Raw genomic sequence first — 13,562 nt, forward strand, 5'->3', positions numbered from 1 at the left:
ATCATTGAGGGGCAGTATTTCAATACGAGTAGGACTCCTTGGTCCTGAATGGGGTAACTGTGCTACTGAAGGACCAGGTGCGCAGCCTGGGAGTCATTTTGGACTCGCAGCTGTCCATGGAGGCACAGGTCGATTCTGTGTCCAGAGCAGCTGTTTACCAGCTTCATCTGGTACACAGGCTTAGACCCTACCTGCCTGCGGACTGCCTCGCCAGAGTGGTGCATGCTCTGGTTATCTCTCACTTGGACTACTGCAATGCACTCTATGTGGGGCTACCTTTGAAGGTGACCCGGAAACTACAACTAATCCAGAATGCAGCAGCTAGACTGGTGACTGGGAGTGGCCGCCAAGACCACATAACACCAGTTTTGAAAGACCTACATTGGCTCCCAGTACGTTTCCGAGCACAATTCAAAGTGTTGATGCTGACCTTTAAAGCCCTAAATGGCCTTGGTCCAGTATACCTGAAGGAGTGTCTCCACCCCCATCGTTCTGCCTGGACACTGAGGTCCAGTACCAAGGGCCTTCTGGCAGTTCCCTCACTGCGAGAAGCCAAGTTACAAGGAACCAGGCAGAGGGCCTTCTCGGTAGTGGCACCCGCCCCGTGGAACGCCCTCCCACCGGATGTCAAAGAGAAAACTACCAGACTTTTAGAAGACACCTGAAGGCAGCCCTGTTTAGGGAAGCTTTTAATGTTTAATAGACTATTGTATTTTAATATTCTGTTGGAAGCTGCCCAGAGTGGCTGGTAAAACCCAGCCAGATGGGCGGGGTATTAATTTAATAATAATAATAATAATAATAATAATAATAATAATAATAATAGGAGTACCCCTAAACATTTTTTAATAGAAAAGAAAGCACTGGACTTGCCTGTGTTGTATTTGTGCGCCTGCGTTGCTCCAAAGCCAATAGCTGCTTGGAGAGGCTTACACCAAGGAAACTGCATGGGAAAACATGTTAAACTACCTATCCCACAGCACTGCGGTTGCTGTCCTTGTATAAGACCTTGTATAATTGTATAAGACTTATCCTATACCAGTGGCGTAGCGTGGGGGGTGCAGGGGGGGCCGGCCGCACCGGGTGCAACATCTGGGAGTTAGGGTTAGGGGGCGCAAATCCACGGGTTAGGGGGCGCAAATCCACAGGTTAGGGGGCGCAAATCCACGGGTTGGGGGTGCAAATTACTTGCCTTGCCCCGGGTGCTGACAACCCACCCTACGCCACTGTCCTATACAATTGTTTCAGCATATGCTTCCAGTACCAAGCCCATTATAGTGTAGGCACTGGGCATATAGACTGTGCCTGGGTTCTGTATGGTGTTCATGGCACCCTGGGTGACTTATCTCAGCACCCACTGCTTTTTGGGTGTAGGTGTTTTGTCTGCTTTTTTGGTGGGGTGAGTGAAATTGAGTTTCTAACACCCAGGGCAGTTCCTCAGACCAGGTATGGCCAAACTTGGCCCTCCAGCTGTTTTGGGACTACAACTCCCATCATCCCTAGCTAACAGGACCAGTGGTCAGGGATGATAGGAACTGTAGTCCACAAACAGCTGGAGGGCCAAGTTTGGCCATGCCTGCCTTAGACCTCTAAATGTACCTCCAATGGCCAATGCACTTCCTGGAGCTGGATTTCTCTTCAGCTTTGTATACAAATAAACCAAACTTATTAATTCTGAATACATTTTCTCAATTTGATCTTTGCAACTGTTGAACTTGTTAATTCCGAATACATTTTCCCAATTTGATTTTTGCAACTGTTGAGCATGCCAACACGGTTGTTTGGGATAAGTACCAGCAAAGGGGAAAGGGTCCAAAACAATTTTTACGAATTCAATTAATCTGATTGTAACTGAAACATGAGAATTATTGGTCATCAGGTTACATTTGTGAGTGAATTATATTGTATTTATTATTATCAACGCAGCAGGAAATCTTTGCAGATACTGGACTCCGTTTGAACAGTCCACATTTGCTTTTGCTTTTTTGTAAAGGAACTGTCTAGCCCAACAGAGATGATACTAAATGTGCAATCAGGTAGAAGACATTAATCAAGCAAATTGTAGCACATACATGATAAAATTAATAGTGGTAATTGGTCTCAGCCATTACCAGGAGCAGCTAAGGGGAGCTAATGCGCAGTTAATACTGGTGTTGCACTTAAATGGGGTGAAAGATAATGTGCTCTGTGAACATTTTGACCGCAGCAAAACCCAATCCACCCTTTGACAGTGTCAGCCTAACTTTCTTGGCAGTAAACCAACTGTGTACCTCTAATGTTGGAAATGCTGGTGGGGAAATGGAAAGGCTTTGTTTGCCCTCAGCATCATTACTGTGTGGCATCAGGAAGTTACCATGTCTACTATAACATTCTGTTTCATTGCAAACAAAGAGTGAAGATAGCCAAAGTAGCAGACAAGAACAAGGACTGTAAACCAGGATGTGAAAGGTAAGGGTTTTTCCCAATACAGTGGTACCTTGGATTAAGTACTTAATTCGTTCCGGAGGTCCGTACTTAACCTGAAACTGTTCTTAACCTGAAGACCACTTTAGCTAATGGGGCCTCCTGCTGCTGCCGCGCCACCGGAGCACAATTTCTGTTCTCATCCTGAAGCAAAGTTCTTAACCAGAGGTACTATTTCTGGGTTAGCAGAGTCTGTAACCTAAAGCGTATGTAACCTGAAGCGTATGTAACTGACCAAACAGCAGCTTGTGGAAAGAATGGAGCACCATAGAATCATAGAATTGGAAGAGACCACAAGGGCCATCGAGTCCAACCCCCTGCCAAGCAGGAAACACCATCAGAGCACTCCTGACATATGGTTGTCAAGCCTCTGGTTAAAGACCTCCAAAGTAGGAGACTCCACCACACTCATTGGCAGCAAATTCCACTGTCGAACAGCTCTTATTGTCAGGAAGTTCTTCCTAATGTTTAGGTGGAATCTTCTTTCTGGTAGTTTGGATCCATTGCTCCGTGTCCGCTTCTCTGGAGCAGCAGAAAACAACCTTTCTCCCTCCTCTATGTGACATCCTTTTATATATTTGAACATGGCTATCATATCACCCCTTAACCTCCTCTTCTCCAGGCTAAACATGCCCAGCTCCCTTAGCCGTTCCTCATAAGGCATCGTTTCCAGGCCTTTGACCATTTTGGTTGCCCTCCTCTGGACACGTTCCAGTTTGTCAGTGTCCTTCTTGAACTGTGGTGCCCAGAACTGGACACAATACTCCAGGTGAGGTCTGACCAAAGCAGAATACAGTGGCACTATTACTTCCCTTGATCTAGATGCTATACTCCTATTGATGCAGCCCAGAATTGCATTGGCTTTTTTAGCTGCCGCGTCACACTGTTGGTTCATGTCAAGTTTGTGGTCAACCAAGACTCCTAGATCCTTTTCACATGTACTGCTCTCAAGCCAGTTGTCACCCATCTTGTATTTGTGCCTCTCATTTTTTTTTGCCCAAGTGCAATACACCAACATACTTTGGTGCAGCACATTTCTCTGGTTGTGGACCTCTAGTTTTGCAGCTAGGGGACAGTATTGACTTTCAGGGAATAATAATATAATAATAAATTTTATTTATATCCCGCCCTCCCCAGCCGAAGCCGGGCTCAGGGCGGCTAACAACAATCAAATAATCAAACAATAAAATAGTTACACAATCTAAAAATATTTCATTATAAAAATTAATTAAATCAAATTGAAGGCAACCAATTAAGCAAAATTCTGTGCAGGTTGCCAGAGGAGGGAGTCAGGCTGCACCCTGACCAAAGGCCTGGCGGAACAACTCTGTCTTGCAGGCCCTGCGGAAAGATGTCAGGTCCCGCAGGGCCCTAGTCTCTTGTGACAGAGCATTCCACCAGGTTGGAGCCGCAGCCGAGAAGGCCCTGGCTCTAGTTGAGGCCAGCCTAACCTCTCTGAGGCCTGGGACCTTGAATATCCATGAATATGCCTGTGTACAATTGCAGTATCCCTCTTACCCAACCTCCCTTCCATACCATTGTTGTTGTTGTTTAGTCGTTTAGTCGTGTCCGACTCTTCGTGACCCCATGGACCAAGCACGCCAGGCACTCCTGTCTTCCACTGCCTCCCACAGCTTGGTCAAACTCATGTTCGTAGCTTCGAGAACACTGTCCAACCATCTCGTCCCCTGTCGTCCCCTTCTCCTTGTGCCCTCAAGCTATCCCAACATCAGGGTATTTTCCAGGGAGTATTGGAGCCTCAGCTTCAGGATCTGTCTTTCCAGTGAGCGCTCAGGGCTGATTTCCTTCAGAATGGAGAGGTTTGATCTTCTTGCAGTCCATGGGACTCTCAAGAGTCTCCTCCAGCACCATAATTCAAAAGCATCAATTCCATACCATGAAGGTACTCAAAAGATCAAGGCAAAGTAAGAGGCACTTCCAAGAACCAAGGAGTGGTGAGTTGAGAGCTGACAGCAAGGGCACTTACAGACCTAATTTTTATAGGTGACATTCAACTCAGTTTTACTCAGGAGTAGATCTATTCAAATTAATGAACCAAATTTAGCCATGTTCCTAGTTTCAATGCATCTATTCTGAGTTAAATTTAATTTAATGCCATTAATTGTGCATTCACTTTTCCTCATGAGATTTCATTTTTCATAATAAGATAAAATAAACTAATCTCAATAAAAACAAAGAGCAAGGAAAAAGAAAATGTGGAGTCGACTCTCAAAGATAGCTCTTAATCCTTGTCACCCACAGAAAGTGGTGGGCCTTCCCAGGTCCCACCTGGGAGCTTTCCTTTCTTCCCCCCAGTCTCTCATCCTGGGAGGTCTTCCCTTCCCTTTCTCTCACTCAGGGTCCTTCCACCAACCATCTATCACCTTCAATAATGGACCAGAGCAAAGGACACCAAAGGGGGGGGAAAAAGGGGGAAAAATGGGGGGAGAGAGAAGGAAAGAAAAGAAGAAAAGAAAGACAAATAAAAAGAAATTATTCAAAGCATTCACTCTAAATTGACACCCAACCATTCTACTTTCTGTTAAGTAATATTTTTTTCCATTCTTCAGACCCAAGTGTCTCAAATTCATTCATTCTCATTTTCACACAAAAAGTCCAAAAGGGGTTCTCTATTATTATTACATGATGTCAGCAATGGTTTTTCTCTAATCAAACAACTTTGCCTCCAATAATTTCAACAACCATGCCCCTCCATATCAAGCAATAACGAATCTTTCCATTGTGTATTCATGATTTGTGCCGATTATGCTATTGTGGAAGTTGTGGACAATCCTGCTTTTAATACTGTTCGTGCCCGCAACATTTTGGGCAGTCATATTGCTTCAGTTCCAGTCAGTGCACATCCTGTAACTTCCTGCTAAAATAAGGTTACCATTCCCCCCCCCTCCAAGAATCTGGGGACACTTTTTTTTGAAAAGAGAAAAAAAAGTTATTTAAAAAAGTTATTTTTTTTTAAAAAAAGTAGTATCTTCTCTTCTGTGGTCTCCTCTGTCGTGTGGCCTTCCTCTGGGCCCCAGCATGCTCTCTTGGAGCACTAGCCGCTGTGGAGTAGGCTTGGGTCGGGCCTGGGCTCGGCCACGTGTCCTTGCCCTCCTGGTGCTCTCCTACCTCTCCTCCTCAGCGGTGGCGGCAGCTGCGTGGCAAGGTCGGGGCTCCCCTCTTTTTTCTCCTTCCTCTTTCTCTCTCTTCCTTCTTCCCCTCTCCTCCTTCTCCCTGCGTCGGCTCTGGGGTTTCCCTGGCCCCAGAGCGCCGCTGGGCAGTCAACTGGGTGGCTGGGGGCTCTTGCCCCCAGCTTGATTTGGATTGTGGGGGAGTCAGCGGTTCCCCCTGTTGATGTGCTGGGTGTCCCCGGTTCCCCCTAAGCAGTGGCGGCAGCCCAGAGTCAGCCTGGTAGCGCAGTTGGCTCTGGCTGGCTTCAGGAGCTGCTGGCTGCCATGGCACCCGCCATTTTACCTCGCCAGAAGTCCCCATATGATGTGTCTTGTGCCGTTGAACCAATCACACAACATTCGTTCCCTTCTAATAAATCTGCAACACTTAAAATATAAATCCGGGGACATTAAATGAAATCCAAGGACATTCCAGGGATGCATTTTGTCCGGGGACAGATTTGAAAATCCGGCGACTGTCCCCAGGAAACAGGGACGTCTGGTAACCATATGCTGAAATCTCATAAATGTTCTGCAGTGGTTGTTTCCCCCCCCCCCCCACACACACTTTTGTTGCGCTGGAGCCAGCAGTAGACAGCAATGATTTGGTAACATTGGGCAAGCAGCACAGAGCAAAAAAGTGGAACTATTATTGTGTCAGTAATTGTTGCAGAATATACCCGCACACACCCCCTCCTCAAGGTATGTTAGATGTAGCCCGAAGCAGAGTTTGATGTACATCTAAGAGACTCTTCTACAAATGGCTTGGAAGTCCTAGTGGTTTGAGTGAAGGGGAGACAGGCTCTAAATGTTAGCATTTTCAAAGATCTATATTACAGAAATCGTTACGGAGACAAAACATTATCAAATCCTAAGCATTCTCTACAATTCGTAATCTTTAATTTTGTTCAACAAAAAACATTTGTTTAGTGACAGTCACCTACCACAACATGAATCTCTATGATAACTCTAGTGCTATCACTAGACAAAAAAAAAGAGGAAAACCTGGCTATTGCTCATTGCCTACTGTAAAGTTCGAGGTAAAATAAGGACACCTGGAGGAAGAATGTTTAGGCCAGTTCTGGCTGATACTCCCAGTTAGACTTGGCTAAAGACAGCCTAGCCCTGCAAATATAAAATCCTGCCCAACTAAATTAAGCAAAGTGTGAATAAGCATGACTTAGATTTCTATCCTTCCGATAGGTTCAGTTTTGAAAGGTCACATTTCAAACTGTTTTATGTAGAGAACAGTTCCCGAGCTTGCTGCTTAATTCAACTTTAAGTTCAGTTTCTTAAAACAGGCAATCCAGTTCTTTATTCATCTTCCATCCTTCTAACAAGTGCAGCCCTTGTCCCAGGCTTATCTGTTACCAGGAAGGAGCATTCAGAATTTCAGCAATTTCTCACATAAGATTCAATTCCCCAATTCTTCCAGCTTGCAGCATCTGTAGCCCACCCCATCCACCATATTTGCTAGAAAACCTTTTCTTAGTTTCTCTTTCTAGTCACTTATATAAAAGCTGAAGTATTCATTAATATTTAACCCCTCGATGCCTTTGACATAATGAACAGATCTGCAATCAAATCTGGCAATCTTTCTTTTTTTCTTCCTGATAATGGAAAAAGGAATATTTTCACTCCCTGTTGCAATGGTGAAAATAAAGCAAGCTCAAATGTCCATAACTGTATAAGCTGGGGGATGGGGAGGTTCAAATGATGCACAAAAGAGCAAGAGAAAGAAATCAAAAGCTGGGAAACCACAAACTTGGGCACATTTACTTGGCAAAAAATCCCATTAGTTTTAATGGAATTTAGGTCTAAGTATCTGAGTTTAGGACCATAACCTTTCTGTTAATCCCAACGTAATAATTTCTTAATGCCCATACATGCCATAACCCTGTGCTATCAAGTATTTCTTCTCCAGATGAAACTGATACATTATCAAAGAAATACGGCAACTTTGTTTATTACATGCAGATTTTTCTGCATTATTGCTAAACAGTACACTTGTCCAAAATTACTAAAATACTTAAAAAACTATACATTATGTAAACAAAACATAAATAAGACAGAGTAGTTCTTTTTACACATAGTTTAGTACATACTGTTAGGGAGTCAGGGATATGTACAATTTTACACCATAGATTGCATTTTTACAATGCATAAATATGCTTTAAAAAAAGAGAGAGAACCAAGTAATTTTTTTAAAAAAGTGTACTGTGTTTATAATTAAGATGGAAAAGTCTAAATTTGAAGAAACATATCCCTGTAAATGTGCTAACCAAAAATTAAACGTTGCTTTCTACAACACACCTTAACAGACGGCCTTATCTGACCACTTTAATAAAAACCCTTTGAAAGTATAAGTGTGAAAAGTATTTTAATGATGAGCTTCCTCACCATTTAAAAATAAATTTGTAAGCAGCTGCAATCTAATATGAAGTAATTTTTAGAAAATCAACTATGGCCATAAACCCTTGGGTAGATGGTAGGCGTTTTAAAATTTGAGCATGTGGCAGCTCCCAATTTAATGGCAAACTAGCAGCCGATACATCTGATGTGAAGAATCTGAATCTATTCAGCCTGTGAGTTCCCAAGAACATGCACAACAGCTCAGTTCTTTGCCTGGCAGCTTCCATGTGCTCAAATGTAGCCATCACATGCCATGGGTTCATGTACATCAGCCTCATGTCTGGTATGTTTCAAATATCAGAAGAATTTCTTAAACAATTATAAATTAACTTCATACACAAAAGAATGCCCCAACATTTTAAGGGCTCGTTTACTTTACATTTAAGATGCAGCTGTGTTAGGCACGCCTATGTTGGGTTTCAGAAAATTAGGGAAGACAACAGCAGGACTCCTGGTTGTGGAAACTATGTCAGGAGAGAAGGACGATGGTAGAGAGGAAGATTTTGATGTTGGAGTCTTTATAGCATTCAGAATGGCTCCTTCTGGGCTGACCATCAGTTTTTTTATAGATGTGTCTAGATGTAATACAGGTGTACTGCTTTGCAACTGTGAGTTAGCAGTGTGAGTGGCACAAACCAAAGACGTTTTAGCCAGACCGCCGGGCCGGGTGGTTACCAAAGGCGCAGACAATGTTGCTGCAAAAGATGGGGCGCTTGGTTTTGTGACGCTGTTTGCAACTTGTGGTGCTGCATGTACAATTGGCAAGGGGTTCGCAGTCCCAAGAGCGTTCACGATTTTGGTAGAGCTTTTCAAAGGCTGTTTTGACGGCTGCCAGCTTAATGCATTGCTCAACACTTGTGTAGTCTTCTGGGGAGAAGGAGAAGGATGGGATACACCTTGAAGCCCATGGCCATTATTAACAGTTAAGAGAGGGCCAAGTTTTGGATTTGTAGAGATGAGAAGGACGTGGCTGCCGGCTCCGAGACCCTGAGGTGGAACAATGAACCGAGTGCCACTGATCATTATCTGAGTTCCAGGTGCCAAAGGTGTGCACGTGTTAATAATTATTTTTTGTTGAACGCAAGACTCGTTCAGCTGTCCTCCTACATTGCCAGCTATAGATGGTGAAGCTGGAACAGTCTGAGTGGTGGCGGCAGTAGGAGCAGAGGTCAAAGCAGGGGCGGGCTTTACAAAATTAGGAGGCAGCGGCTGACAAGGTAGGGAAACTAAGTTAGAAAAGCTAACAATTTTACTTGTATTTGGTGGATTGGGGGCCAAAACAGTTTGAGGTTTGGGAGCACTTCCATTTGTTGGCACTGCAGCTGGAATTCTGGGTGACTGAAACTGAACGAGTGTGGATTGTTGAGCTTTCGAAAGGGGCATACACTGTACAACAGGGGAAACTGCTGGCAATTGAGGAGCTGTTGGTATCATTTTGGGGGCACTATTTACAGGTCTGGGCAAGGCAACTGTACCTGGCAATTGAAAAGTAGATGACAAGCTTGGATGAGCTGGTGGAGTCGTTGAAATTAGTACTGATGAAGCAAGGTGTCCCGTTTTCACAGTAGATATAGCTACAGTATTTCCAACATTAGAGGTACGCAGTCGAGTAGTTAAAACGGGTGTGACTTTTGTTGACGTATCTGTTCCACCAGCCAAGGCAGTAGACCATGTTCCAGAAGTGGTTCCACTCAATGCCACAGAAGCAGCATCTAAACATGTTGTTGTTGTTACTGTGGAAATTGCTCTTGTTGTAAGACTCAGAGACTCTTCGACTGGTGTAACACTCTTTGCCAAGCTTGAACACAGAGGAACCAAACCATCATTTGACAATGGCAAAATTACACCCTGGCTACTTTTTTCTTCCGCATCTTTGGGAGCTGCTGATTGTATAATGTTAATTGGTGGAATACTCGGTGCATTAGCTGTGCTATTTATGATGGCCTGACCAATATTAAGTCCTATTTTCACATCTTTTATTTGAGAAACCGTTGGCGATGTATTAACTTTAAGTGATGCTCCCACGGTAGATGGAATCAGGACTAACTGAGGCTGCTCTGTGCTTTTAACAAATGCTTTTCCCATCGAAGGAGAGAAGGTCTGTTTAAAGGGCTCTGCGGTCAAACCGGTATTTGACTGAATATTGGCAAGTGGTCTATTAATGAAAACCAGTTTCTGGGCGGTAATGCCAGTGGATGTTGGAGCAGGGACGAGGTTGACTCCTGCAGTTCCGCAAGCGGGAAGAAGGGGGGGATTTGTGACCAACATAAGTTTTTGAATTTGAGTGCCACTCACAACACTTCCACTGCTTATAGGTGTGGCCTCAGGCTGTGTAACAGGAGAGTTCATACTATTTACATCAGCTTGCTGATTAATAAAAGAAGCCTGGGTAGTGCATATGGCATTCTGCCCACTATTACCTGGCGAAATGCTATTTGCATTACCAGAGCTGTTAGGATGTGCCGGCATGGCGATATTAGATGATGACATTGGAGATAAGAAAGTGGGAGAGGACACATGTACAGTTTTTTGCATTCCATGACCCACGGTAGCACTGTTCGTTGGTTGCCCAAACGCAAACATCATGTTTTTCCCTATTCCCTGATTTACACCACTGGGAACAGCTGGAATGGAAACCGAAGTTGTGGGAGAGGACTGGATGAGTGCTGGGATATTAGATACGACTGTTGTCGCAGCCGAAAAGGTAGAGGTTGACAATTGTGTGGATTTTGGCACTAAAAATGCCTGGAGCTGAGGTGCGTATGTGAAAACGGAACCCGGAGATAAGTTACTAGGGGAAATCTGGTCTGAATTTGTCTGCACCTTTACGATTCCTGTGTTCCCACCTCGCGTCCTAACAAGGATGGATTGCGAATCTCTGATGCAGACTGTTTTCAGCTCCTGTTTAGGTTCGTCGGCGTCACTTTTCTGCGGGGATGCTAGTCTTGGGGAGGAACCGCTGGTGCAAGAAGAAACACTTGGTGGTAGTGTTGTTGTCAGCGCCTGAACTGTAGATGAAGTGAGAGGGAATGAGGTACCTGAAACAACAGTCTTGGTTTTAGTAGTCTCATTTTGGCTCATTTTCACCACTGACGCCAACACGTTGCCTGTGGCTGATACAGAGGGCAACGCCGACAGACCCTTTGCTGCATTAGCTCCTTGCGGCAAATGTATAGTATTCTTTTTAAAATTTGTGCCGGGGAGAAACGCAGTAGCAGCATTTATAACCGAAGCTGGAAAGGCAGGAGCTAAAGTAGTGTTGACAGCTGTTGACTGCGGAAGAGAGAGACGGTGCTGCTCGTTAGTCTTCTGCTGCAACGGTGGAACTTCTTTTGCGACACTTTTACCCTCTCTGTGGTGGATAAGGAATTTTTTAGGCAAAATAAGGACCTGCTGCATGAGTTTCTCTCCTGTGGTTTTTTCTCCTGGTTTACAATCGGCCACAGGCTGCACCTGAATTTTCAGTGAATTGTTATGCAAGTCTATTGGCATGCAGTGGCCATCGGGTATTTTGTATAACACTTGTAATGGGCTCTTGGAACTGGCCTGGCAGGGCAACACTGGTTTGACTGGGGAAGAACCTATAGTTGACATAATCAGTTTTTCAGACGTAGAAATGCTTCTACCTTGAGCAGGTGGAAGCTGACTTGTTAAGGTCACTTTGTTCCCAATATTCTTAGCAAGCAAGGCCTGGATGGGTTTGGTCCCTTTTATTAAGCTTGATGGTGGCGAGTCTGTCGTGTCCAATGATTCTGAAGATGAAGATTCTGTTTGTTTAGGTTTATTCAAGCCACCATCAATTGACAAGTCATTTTCCATACCATAGACTGTGGTATCACCTGTGCTTAATTTCAGCTTTTTCCTTGGTGAAAACTCTCTTGTGCTATCATCTAGGTAACTGTTCTGCTTGGACTGGCGTTTAAAAGATTTAGGCACCATCTTCTGTATTTCTTTGCAAGCCAGTTCTTTCCTTAACAGTCTGGATTTCCCTGCAGCAAGTTCGATTTCTGACAGTTTCATGTCCTCTAGAGAGAGAAGAAAGCAAAAAGAAAGGCAAGTTTTAAAAAGCTAAATTAAAATGTTTCTATGAACTTTATTGTTGGTGGAGGCCTCTATCAATGTAAAATATATTTACACCACCCTTCTGACCAATAGGAGGAAGTTCTGAGAATATTCTTAATTTATTTATTTATTTCATCAAGAACTTGCTAATTACACAGTTTCAGAAGACAGTAACTTAATCTATATCCAATTTAATTTTCTAACATTTTCTGTACCATCATAAGACCTCATTAGGAAGTCAATACTGTTTAATTACTATTTGCTGATGTTATTTTTACTGTTTACTATTAGGTTTTAATAGATTGTTGAATATTGCTTTATTTGATGCAAGTTGTTTATTTTAAAGTTATTGTGACTTTTTAGATTGGATCACATTGTTACTATTAATGGTTGATGTTTTATTATGTTTGTATATGTGCTGGAAGCAGTTTCGCAGGGTGTGTGTGTGTGTGTGTGTGTGTGTGTGTGTGTATGCGTGTGTGTATGTCATTACAAACTAAAATTGTGGAGGTTTTCCAAGGTGTTAAATTCAGAGACCTACGTTTTAACTGACAGAAAAGCTTCTTTAGTAAAAGACCACACTGCTTAAGTTGGAAAGTCTTTTAATCAAAAATAGTGGCGACTCATGAACATCCCACCATTTACCCTGAAATAGGCTGAGCTTTTGCAAGTGTGCCCTTTGGACATTTGCAAAAGGTTTAAAAGGTGCCGTATTTTTCGCTCCATAGGGCGCACTGGCCCATAGGGCGCACCTAGTTTTTAGGAGGGGAAATAAAGGGGGGAATTACCCCCCCCCCAGCCCCAAAGAGCAAAGAAGCCAAGACAGCGAGCGGGATGGATCCCGCTCGCTGTCTTGGCTTCGTTTTTAGCTGCGGGGCTGGGGCGGGGGAAGCCCAAGCTTCCCCTGACCCCAGCCCCCAAAACAGGTCCAGGAGCGGCGGCAAGATTGCGCGCAACCTCACTGCCGCTCCTGGAGTTTGTGGGGCTGGGGAAGCCCGAGCTTCCCCCGACCCCAGCCCCCAGAAGAGTCTGCTATCCACAAGCCTTCGGAGCCCGGCGGGAACTCCCGCCGTGCTCTGAAGGCTTGCGGATAGCTGCCTGAAGCCTGGCGAGCGAAAGGGGTCGGTGCGCACTGACCCCTCTCGCTCTCCAGGCTTCAGCAAAAGCCTGCATTCGCTCCATAGCTCCATAGCATTCGCACACACATTTCCCCTTCATTTCTGGAGGGGAAAAAGTGTGTCCTATAGAGCGAAAAATACGGTACTCAAAAGACCTCTGCCTCTGGTAATTTCCCTTTTCCCCAAACCAAAGAACACACCTTTGGAGGAAGGAAAAGGACAGACAGCAGGTGTTCCCAGGGCCATGGCTTCTTCTACTGGGACTATCTTCTCTGTTTTCTTCTTCCCCAAATGTAAGTTCTTGGGTTTCAGGGAAAAGGAGGCAGCAGCAACTGTT

The 13,562-nt window shown here is 44.3% G+C and overlaps 1 protein-coding gene across 2 annotated transcripts in view; it reads right to left on the reverse strand.

The window, feature by feature from the left end:
• Nucleotides 1-7,583: 7,583 nt before the first annotated feature.
• Nucleotides 7,584-13,562, reverse strand: part of BRD10 (bromodomain containing 10) — a 37,632-nt gene continuing 31,653 nt past the window's right edge. For both annotated transcript variants that reach the window (XM_081175948.1, XM_081175947.1), the window contains one exon: nt 7,584-12,070. In XM_081175948.1, the coding sequence (XP_081032074.1) occupies nt 8,427-12,070 (3,644 nt within the window). In that variant the 3' untranslated portion in view covers nt 7,584-8,426. The remainder of the gene's footprint in view (nt 12,071-13,562) is intronic.

The sequence above is a fragment of the Podarcis bocagei genome (genome assembly GCF_964188305.1).
Source record: "Podarcis bocagei genome assembly, chromosome: 17".
Taxonomy (NCBI): Eukaryota; Metazoa; Chordata; class Lepidosauria; order Squamata; family Lacertidae; genus Podarcis; species Podarcis bocagei.